Source organism: Limulus polyphemus, unplaced genomic scaffold (genome assembly GCF_000517525.1).
Source record: "Limulus polyphemus unplaced genomic scaffold, Limulus_polyphemus-2.1.2 Scaffold5008, whole genome shotgun sequence".
Lineage (NCBI taxonomy): Eukaryota > Metazoa > Arthropoda > Merostomata > Xiphosura > Limulidae > Limulus > Limulus polyphemus.
Genome location: NW_013670618.1, coordinates 12,957 through 24,791, shown reverse-complemented (window position 1 = coordinate 24,791; position 11,835 = coordinate 12,957). Strand labels below are relative to the sequence as shown.

General features: G+C 32.9%; 1 protein-coding gene across 1 annotated transcript in view; it reads left to right on the top strand.

The window, feature by feature from the left end:
* LOC106471989 (tetraspanin-17-like) overlaps window positions 1–11,750 on the top strand; it is a 58,500-nt gene extending 46,750 nt beyond the window's left edge. The window contains exons 7-8 of the mRNA XM_022400602.1: window positions 7,818–7,943; window positions 10,778–11,750. Coding sequence (XP_022256310.1) covers window positions 7,818–7,943; window positions 10,778–10,846 — 195 coding nt within the window. The 3' untranslated portion in view covers window positions 10,847–11,750. The remainder of the gene's footprint in view (window positions 1–7,817; window positions 7,944–10,777) is intronic.
* Window positions 11,751–11,835: the final 85 nt, after the last annotated feature.

Below are 11,835 nucleotides of genomic sequence, written 5' to 3'. Positions count from 1 at the left end.
TAAAGAATCTAATTTCAGTACTTGAATGTAAGGCTCTGTATTCTGGGGTAGGACTAACTTATTTCCCAACTACACTAAAAGAATCAATTCAGACTGAATGAGGCTCTGTATTCTGGGGAGGACTAACTTATTTCCCAACTACACTAAAAGAATCAATTCAGACTGAATGAGGCTCTGTATTCTGGGGAGGACTAACTTATTTCCCAACTACACTAAAAGAATCAATTCAGACTGAATGAGGCTCTGTATTCTGGGGAGGACTAACTTATTTCCCAACTACACTAAAAGAATCAATTCAGACTGAATGAGGCTCTGTATTCTGGGGAGGACTAACTTATTTCCCAACTACACTAAAAGAATCAATTCAGACTGAATGAGGCTCTGTATTCTGGGGAGGACTAACTTATTTCCCAACTACACTAAAAGAATCAATTTTGCAGTTACATCATCATACCAATTTATGGGACAGAAAGGTTAAGTGTTTTAGAATAATAACAATTATCCACAAATATAACTTTGAGTCATAATAAAGTTTTGATTTCATTATAAAATTCTGATGAACTGGGTGTACTTTGGTCTTTAAACCAGATAGGTTTATGTTACTATTTTAATTGCATTTGTATAATGAACAGGAAACAAAGGAACATATTGCAGAAACCACTAATTATAGTTCTGGCAGGAATGTTAAATAAAATATTAGCTCTGAAACATTTGTAGGAATTAATGTTTTTTTCTCTTTCAAAAAAAAAAATCAGAAATGTTTGCTCATCTTTCTCTCCAAAAAAGGAGCTATTAGCTTGTTCCACTGCTGTGAAAATATTTGTGCATGCCTTGAACAAAGTACCCACCTCTACATGTGTTAATGTGTACTATGTCAGCCTATGATGTATGTAATCATCATTAGACTATAGCCCTCCAGCAGTAGGAAGGTGACACATTGTCCACGTGCAGTAATTCCCATCAGGATTAGCACTTGAACAAAGGCTCATTCTTTCCTTAGCACTGCTTGTCTTCCAACATGTTAATTTTTTTTTCTTCTTATTCTTGAAATTGTGAGCTTTTTGCATTGCTTTATCTTTATTGTGTAATTTTTCTTGTTTGTATTTGTGCAATTTTACTGTAAACTCAACTAAATTTTCCTCTACAACCCACAATAGGAAAAGCATTTGTGGATCATTTTGACAATAAAGTCCCAGTTCATTGTTTCTATTACTTCCCAAAGTTATGGTACTTCACATCAGCAGCCCTCTCTTCTTCTTTTGATAGTGACTGGGGCACTCTGATAGTCAGTATGTAACTGCCGTTATATGAGGTGGTCTGTTCTGTTCTACCATTCTACATTCATCTGATATCAATATTCTCAACCTCCTGTTTCTGTTACTTTGGCCAAGCCTGCCTTGTTTTTTAGTGATTTTTACTAATTATTCTCATCTTCTGCCTTTGCTTCTGGTCCATCTCTTCCTAATGAAGAATAGATGACCCAAACCTTCATGTTTTGCTGCTTTGATTACTCTGGTATGTGACATTCTTTCCCTTTCTCCATTTGTTTTTGATGTGTCAGGTTCCAAGCCACATTTCTGCACCAGCCTCCTTCTTCTGATGGTCTTTTCTTTCCCTCCTCCCCTGATATTGTGCTGACAGCTTTTTGTCTCAGTTTCACATTGACTCCTACCAGGCTCATTTTTCTTGAGCTTAAGTAACCTCTTTTTCAGCTTGGGAATCCCTCCTTCTCTTACTTTGTCTCTCACTTGTCTGCAGTCTGCTCATCTCCTTCACTATTTGTCGGCACTTCACCTGCTCTCATAGGCTATAAAGGCACCCTGACAGCTTCCATGAGAACATTCTATCATACCTTTTTGCTAACTTGGCCCCTATCTTGTCTTTGCAGTGTCCCATCTAACCTGATTTCTTTGTTTTTGGATTTGCTTGATTGGGATGCCTCACCTTTTGGTGCTTACCTCACTCAGAGTTTTCCATTTGGTACCTTTTCTTTGAGTTGAGGTCTTTAGAGGTGTTCCTTAAATTTTAGAAACCTGAGCTGAGACTACTCATTAATACTCCTTTCTTATTTCACTGTTTTCCTGATTTTATCAGTCCAGAGATCTCAACAGGTTTGTTTGACCTACTTTCCTGTTCCTCATCCTTTTGCTTCTTTAAACATTCTTCTTTTTTTGAGGGCTGACTGTCATGGGTCATGGATATGACTTGCTTTTGGACCTGTCCCTTGGGTCCAGTATAATGAGAGCTCTGATGATCTCCTCCTTTGTGCACCTGTGGATTCTCTTAGGGTCACATGAGTGTTTTCTCATGGATTTTCCAGTCATTATCTGATTCACTTGAAAATCATTTTCATCTCATCTGTGGGCTTCTCTTTTACATCTTCAAGACATGGAGCTTTTGTTTACCAGAGCTCTCGTGCCTCCTCCTTTTCCTGCAAGTGATGTTCCATGTCATTTGGGAATTCTGCTTCACTTGAATATCCTATTCTTCTTGGATGCACCCATATGTGTCCTCTCTAATGGAATTTGACAGATCAGTGAAATATGTCCAGAGAGATCTCCTGTAATTTCTTTTTCCCTCAATCTCTTCACTGTTGCTGTTGTGGTGACTCAAATGGTCCCATACAACAATTCCTCTACCATTTCCTCAGACCTGCATCTGTTCATCAATGAATCTCTTTCCAGATGAGGGGGTTGTTCTAAATGCTTACACCCATTCCAGGGTATGCTCTCCATGGGAGTGGTCCCTTCATATCAATATCCTCAAACTGTTGTTTACTCATTGAACTTGCCATCATTGTCAGACTCATCAATGGTAATCTTTTAATGATTCCTGTGGACAACTTCACCGTCATTTTTTATATTGACCACCAAGGAAGCGCTTGATCTGGACCTTATGCTTTCTGGTTCTAGATATTCTCTTTTGGGCTCATAATCACCACATTAAGTTGTTGGCCTGTCATGTCCCAGGAGCCTTGAACCTGCGACTTATTGTTTGTCTTTCTTGGACCTCGATCCTTGTCATAGAGTGATCTATCTTCTGTTGTTTCCACTTTGAGATTATTCTCATTGGTGCTTTTACAACTTCTCACAACATCAAACTTCCACTTTTTCGGTCATCAATTCCTGACTCTGCAGCTCTAGTAGTAGATACTCTGAGCCAGGATTGAACACACTTTTTTTTTATGCCCTCCTCCTACTCAACTTCTCAAGGATTTTTCTCTTATTTCTGACACCCCCTTCTGGGTCTTTCCTATTTCTTCTCTTTGACTAGTTCAGTCATGGTTTGCACTTCTGCACCTCTTGACAGGAGCCTCTACCTCTTCAAGTTTAGATGTTCCTTTTATGTCAGCCTTGGACATCCATCTATCACTTCAAGATATCATGCCTTCATCTTCATGCGTAGCATTTGTCTAGTCCCTTGCAAGACTGGCACAGCTTTCTCATAGAATAGAATGTTTCCTTGCTCACTCATCCCGACCATTCACCCTTATACTTTATCAAAATGAATGGTTTACCACTGCTGGTCTATTTATTACTCCCCTCCTCCAGGTCATCCAACTCTCTTTTTTTTTATATATATATAATTCTACATGGGCAATTTATCCTTTCTATGGCCACCAGTTATAGAGTGGCTTTGTCAACCACCTTCATCTCTTTTTCTTGCCATTTTCTATTTTGTTCTTACAGTCTACTTTCAAGCATTCCTCATCAGGCACCCTCCTCATCCAGTCACTCTTATGGTTTCCTTTTCAAACTTTTGGCCATGTGTTCTCTGTATAATCTTTTTTTCAAAGACATATTTTCTTCTTGTCTGCATAAGACACTGCTTTGACATTTTTGTTGTAAATGGCTACTGCACTCTTTTTCACAGAGATGAGTTGATTTTATTCTCAGACCACTCATTTCTCTCCAAACTTGAGCTGCTCAGGAGAGTGATTGGATGTTTTCTTCAATCCATTTCTTCTTTATACTATTAGTTTAGTATTATCTTGCTTTTACTGCTCTCATACATGGCAAATCACCATCATCATATTGTCTTGACATGGCATTCCTCTTTTGTTTTGTGAATTATCTGGCTTATTTATTCTTCAAGAGGACACTTGTAAACTATCGTGTTCCTAATCTCATAATCTCCTGGATAAGATCTACACTATGAACCAAGCCATACCTGGTGGTTAGACAAACTGGATTGATCCTACATTCTCCTCGAGAAGGAAATTTGAGGTATTTTCTCCCTTCACATTATTATTCTGATAGGTATCTCGCCTAACAATTTCTCCATATAGTACAGCATGACTTACTTTTCTATCCACACTACACACCCATCCTCAGCCAACTGCCTGAGAGATAATGGTCAGTTGAGCAATCTGACATTCTGCCATCAATGCGACACTTTAGCACCACATAGAAGGTTATTTTGCCAATATCTTTTAATCCTTCACCTTTATTGGCAAAGAGTATTCCTCATGTGAGAAGGTTGCTGTCTCCCACTGAGCAATGTAACTGACTATGCCACTTCTCCAGTGGGTGACATGATTCATGGGATTTCTCTTTCTGACACTATGATTTCAAAAAGGTGATATGCATGTGAGTTCTTTATCTATAGCAGTCTCTCCACCATCTTATCAGTGTGGGATTCTAGTTCTTTGTTGCACAGAGATTTGAGTAAATATTTCTTAAGTTAACATTTTCCTTACATGAAAATGCATTTCAGATAAATGATTAACTCTACACAACCTTCCACCCCACTCCACTTCCAGTATATTTATTTTGACTCATCAAAAATGAGCCTTTGATTGAATGCAAGTGCTCATGGGGATTTCTGAGCATGGAGGATGTCTTGCCCTTATATTGGTGGAGGGATACAGTCTAATGATTACATCATAGGTTGGTACAATACACATTAATATGTGTTGGGTGGGAGCTTCATTGAAAGCTTGTGGTATGCACAAAAGTCTTCACAGCAGTGGTTCAAGGTAATAGCTCTTTGTTGTGCAGAGAGTATATTAGAAGATTTAATTGCAGTGTAATTAAATAGAGTAGAATATTGAAACATTTTAATAATGTAGACATGTATACAGCAAATTAGCTGTATGTGCATTGATAGTATTTTTTAAAGTGCACTAAAAACATGATTTTTATTAGACATATAATATATTCATCTTTGTTTTATGATTTTATTTTTTACTTTGGTATTGAAATAAAATGCTGAACCAATGAAACAGTCAATTCTTCTGTATTTTAAATTTGGAAAGACATGATCTTGTGTCAGCTCAACAAATATGAAGTTTCCTGAAACTTGCAAATTCACAGTTATTGATTTGGTTCTGTTGGATTTGTTAAGGAAATCTATTTATGCCATCCAGTCTTTATAAAGTAAGCATATTTAATAGTTGTGATAACATGGTGTGACATGCTGTGGCAATTTATAACATTAAATTTACAAAGTTAGTATTTCATAGTATCATATGTGTTATTATTGTCATGATTTCTGTTGAATGTATCAACATTATTTACAGTTATATATATTTATAATAATAGATTGTTATTCTGTCTACATGATTATTATATAAAGAATGTGATAAATTTCAAACATAAATATTTTGTAAAGTGAAATGGAAAAATGTATTAGTAGAATAATTATCTTGTTGTACAGTCACAGAATAATTTACAAAGAGGACATGTACTATGTGTCAGGGTTTAGTATATGTGGTGGGCTGAGGATTCTTCTACAGTAGGTGTCTGTGACTTGTTTGCAATATATTCAACAATAAACGGACAGCAAAAATTCCACTTGTTTTATAATAATGTATTCAAAACAAGTCAAACTATGTACAAAAATTCTATGGATATCACAGGTGTATTTCCAATTTTAAATAATTCTTTTTTTTGTCAAAAGTCCACTTATGTTGATTCAATTACTTTAGAATCCAATTGACAAGACAAACTATTTTTCTGTGCTCTTGTCACAATAGTATCGGTGACTAATTCACTTATGCTACCCTGTGGGTTACCACAGTCATATATTGAACTTCAAATAATTGTCTCCTTTTTGTCAAAGTCCGCACAGATGGGTTCAATTATTTTAGAACATCCTTTGACAAGACAAATTAGTCTCCTTACTTCTGTGAAACTCACTTTAAAATATCGCCAGTTATGACTATTCACTCACACGGAAGCTAACTTCATGTTTTCTAACTTTTCTTTGACTGAATTTTTCTTTCACTTCACTTTACTTGTGCTCGTTTGGTCACTATTATCTTTATGTTGATCAATGAGGCCTGTAACTTTCTGTAAAGTGCATGAATGGTGCTGATTTAACAATACTCCATTACAGTAATGAGGAAAATACTGAAGATTCGAGTTACGTGATGTCAAAAATATAATTGCAAATATAACATACGACTCTTACCGAGTTACGGAACCAAACTTGTCATAACTATCGCCTTTAAAATGATAAACTTTTAACTCTCTTGTTATGAAAAACTAAACAATCATTAAATATTGACTCTCAAAATAAATTAATTAATAATACCTACAAACATTCTGTTTATACAACAAGCCAATTTGTAATAACTGAAATTCATTCATGATTTTTAGAAACCTTTGGAGGTCTTCAGGGCATCAAAGTACAGATATGCTTAAAGTATTACATTATTTAAAAGTACTTAAACTCTATCAAAACGTATATGGTATTTTACATACATTATTTAATACTACTAACAAAACAGCTTTAATTAAAGTTGACTTTAATATAGTAACAGAGTAATAATATATTGGGTGTTGATTAGCACAGAAATAGGAATAGTGAAACAATTAAGTTTTAATTAAATACAAGTACACATAATAAAGAAAACAAACATAATTACATGAAGCATTTATTAAATATTTTGAAATCTTCATTAAGCTAGAGGTAAAGAACATACATAATGGTAATTACACAAAAAATATGATATAATCTGTAATAAATAAGAAGAAAACAATTTGAATAAAAAAAAAGAACAGGAGAAAATGAAAAGTATGTAGTGTAAATGAAGAATGTGTGTTATTTAGAGATGGAAGAAGACTTTTTATGTATATTTTTTATTCGAAGTTCAATGTCATGCTTAGCTGTTGAGAGGATTTTAAAGGTGAAGAGAGAAATCTAATGGCTTCTTTCTGTGTTGATAGATAGCAGACTTGGGAGGGTTTATAATTTTATTACAGTTTTTATAGATATGGCCATGTGTTCAAATGCTCATACATTAAGTTTCATCAATATAAGAGGCCTTACAGTCTCAACACATGTACAAATAGATGAGGCATGAATATAGGTAACCGGCACACGATCTTTGTAACAGAAAAAAATTTTAAGTCAGAAATTATATTTAGAAATAACCTTTCAGATCAATTTGAGAATAATAAGAGTTATGTTGTTTTTTCAATTGTTTCATATTAAGGGAGCTTTGTTTTCCACGATATGGTAAGCAGGTACATAAAGGTAGTTTGAGTACAGTGGGTATTTTAGATGGCTAGGAAACTAAATGTTATTATAAGAAAACAAACATTTCCTTCGTCATTGGCTTGTACTGTAATTTTAAAATAAATGTATGTGTGTGATCATTACTTATAGCAATCATATGTACATCAGAATATTTTATCTAAGCTATATTTGTTCTGGCTTTATTCGGTACTTTTATTACTGTTTGAAAGGGTAAAAAAAAAAAAAGACAATTTTAGTCTCAAATGGCTTCTATGGAACTAAGATAGTGTTCTGTATATTTTTAAGTTCACTCTTCTAATAGATGTAACTAAGTTATTGTGTTTCTTCTACAGTTTCATGGTCTGGAAGAAATTTTCACTGAAGGTTGTACGGAAGCAACAAAAGACTACATCAGACGAAAAGTAGCTCAACCATTGTTTGTCATTGCTGGGTTGCTTCTAATCCTAGTCATTCCACAGGTATTTTAAGACATGTCACTATTATATTTTTTTGATAGATTTATCCAAAATAATAATAATAAATATAGGTTATTAAACTTATTTATCATTACAATAACAACATAAATATTGTGTTGGACACTTAAGAAAAATTGATGTTATTAATTTAGAGGTCAGATTGTTTTTGTGTACATATTTTATGCGAAGACATGTTTGATGCACTGATTAATAAATTGTTAAAAACATCGTATGAATACATAGGTTTCTTTTTATAAACATTATAAAGTATATAATCCATTACTCTGATTTCTCTACTTGTTATAATTCACTTATTTCTAAATGTGAATCCCCAAACAGTAAAATAGTAAAACTGTGTAATAGCATTTTGTTTACTGTATGAAATCAATAATTTTATATAAAAGTTATCTGAAGTTAATTATATATTTTTTTATTACAAGTCAACTGTAACCAAAGGCAAAGTAAAACTTCTTATACCCTTTTAGCGTGGTATCTCATGTTTTTTATGAGGGCAAGTGATGATATTAAGTCTTAAATTCTGATATCCACCCTCAAATCAGCTACAAAGTAAAACTGTAACTTAAATGTTCACATTTCTAATCAATGGAAACATACAAATGATAATCATTAGAAACCTGCATGAATAAAACCTGTTTGGATTACTTCTTTACTAATTACCTCATGGCTTTTAATAAACCAATGTGCATGGATTGGTATCTAAATGGCCATCCGGGTGTCAGTAGCCACGTGCTAGTTCTTCATACATGGGCTGTCTCCCAATAAAGACATAACCTTGTTGGCATACCACTGATGGAAGCATTAATTTCAGTGCATCTTTGAACTCTTTGTTTACTGAGAAGTCCAGTAGCGGCAATGCATCTGTGCAACATATGCCAGAACAAATGTACACTAATTGTTGTTTCAGCATAGTTTGACTTGCAGATCTTTGCCCTGGTGAGCTTTAAAAACATCAAAAATGGCTAGGCACTTCTCTGTTGGACATAATTTCAAGCCCAGACAAGTTCATTGCTTTCAATAAGTGGATTATCAACACATCAGTTCAGTTGTACAGCGTAATTCAAAAGGCTTATAGTATGAAAAATGTTACTTATAAAAACAGAATGATGTCTAAAAACTTTTTTTTCTAAATTTATGTAATGAAAAATTGATACATTTTCAAATTCATTTTTCCACTAAAGTTAAAACCTGTGAAACAAGCTTCAATGTAAAACCGTGAAAGATAATTGAATATTAAGTAAACTACAGTACTAATTCTTTTGAATGGAGTGCAAAAATGGCAACATATCACTACTGAGTTGCAAAATGTTAGAATCAGTAATGTAATATTATCATACTGTTATGTTGTTGTGATGACTGTCATTCATTATTGACATAAAACTTGACTAAATGCTTTAGCACAGAATATCTTTAACAAACATTCTGATTTCAATATATATGTTTTCCTAAACCCTTTATTAATAATTCCTGAAGTAGAACAGCTCAAATAACTACATTTTCTTCATGTTCTAAAGTTTGATAAAACCACATTGATTTTCTGGACTTGTACCCAAATAGGACTGTGTATTAATGAAGGTAACTAAACAAAGACAATCACTATAAAGCACCCAAGCATCCCTTCCCCATTTTCATTTTGGTTTTTGAAATTTCACCGGGAAGATTGATGAAGATCATAAGTAATAACTTGGAAAAATGGGAAAAATATGATTTAATATTTCAATTCACATGAGTAATAGTTGGAAAATTTTAATCCTGCTAAATGAAACATATTCAAGGTTTTATTAGATTGTATCATATATATATATATATTATATCAATATTTCTATGGAGAGAGAGAGAATCTGATATATTTATAACTTAACAAAGTTTGAATAAAATCTAATTGAATAACAGCAACTGATGGATCTAAGCTTCAACTAGTGATTACCACCAGTGTCTCAAACTCTTAGGTGACAACCACATTAAACTTCACTGTCATCTGTTAATTGTACATAATGTTATATGAAGCACAATTGATTTAGTTAAGTAACATAAGATTGGAAGATGATAATGCAGTTTCTAAAATGGCAGTAGCAACCATAAAATAGTATTCACAAATAGTAGTAATAAAGCATGCTATCTGATTTGATTAAATGTACCTGTAAAACACCCAGAATGTCATCTGCACACAGATAAATGAATAAAACCAAATCAAAGTAACCATTTACTTCACTATTCCTGTTTTTTGATGTTCTTCACCACTTTTATATGTAAGAAAGGAAGAGTTGATGACACTTGTATTCTTATTGGTTGTAAGGTGATATTACTGGATGTTTCTTTTAGTTCATTATTTTCAATGTATAATTCTGTTTATGAATTAGGTTTTAGATCTTTAAAACAATTTAACAGAATAATGCCAATAGTTACATTATCTCTAATATTTAAGTATAAGGAAAGAAATTCAAATTATATCTATTATGTCTACCATATAATTAGTTTATACTAATAAATATAAGTACTCTTGCGTAATGTTCCAATGATAGTATATTGCTTTTGACCTATGTCATTCATAAGTAAACATGGAAGGGGGTACTGGCTATTAGTAATTGTATTTGACTTAGCAAAAGTAGTACAGCTAATTTTTCAAAAACATAAACCCAGAATACACTTATCTAAATTTTTAGTAAGAAAGTATTATATGATAATAATTAAAGCATTTTTCTCCTATACAGTTTTGTAATTTTAACATCTTGTTTAAACCAAGTCTAATACATACAGTACATTAGTTATCATATGCTTTTATGTTCATGTGTAACAGTATCAGAATCTGTATTTTTCAGATCTTTGTAGCTGTAGTCATGTTCCTGGTAATGAAATGGATCTCCCCTTACCAACAGATGGCATTATAATTTCTTGTTTGTCTTGAGAAGCTCAGTGTTTACCAAGAAAGTGATATTCTAAGAGTGAGAAAAACTACTGATAAATACTGGTATATTTCTAGTTCTTCTGTTATTACAGCATGTATCTACCAAACCTTTGAGTTGTATATTATTAGAGATGTTGACTTTTATATTATACTCTAGCATAGATTGTGTGGTTAATAACAGAAAAAATCTGACTACTTAAAAAAAGCCAGTGAATACAACTGTTATATCAGCATAAATTAAACAAAACAAAAACTGTTGGACAGTTTGTAAATGAAAAAAAATAAATGTTTATTGGTAGTGATTGAATTGACAGTTTGTAAATGAAAAAAAAATAATTGTTTATTGGTAGTGATTGAATTGACAGTTTGTAAATGAAAAAATAATTGTTTATTGGTAGTGATTGAATGTTATTGAGTGGTACATATTTTGGATCAGTACTGTCAGATATTAATTTTTCTGTTTTTATCATTTGTTATTTAAAGATATAAAAGGAAGGGAAATGTGCCAGTCACATATCATTGGGTTTAGCCATTAATTTATATTGTTATCAGAACAAATTACTCTTCAGAAACAGAACAAAATCTTAAAAAAAAATAAAAAAACATGTTTTTCTGTCAATGAGTTCATGTATTCAAAGAAAACATATTTAAGAATAATATGTTGAATTTTATACCATACAATGGGGTGACTAGGGACAGATTTTTCAGAGGGCAACAAATCCATGGCTTTCAATTCTCAAGTTATAGCTTGAAAACAAATAAATATGGTGGATACATAGCCCCAATACTGAATTGGGCAAATAAATGGCAGATGGGTTTTAAATATAATAAATGCAAGATAATGTATGTGGGTTATAATAATTTGAATTACAAGTATAATTTGGATGGGAATAACCTTAAGAAAAGGGATCTTGGTGTAATAATCGATCAGTCTCTAAAGCCATCCAGGCAGTGTGCTGTTGCTAGTGGTAA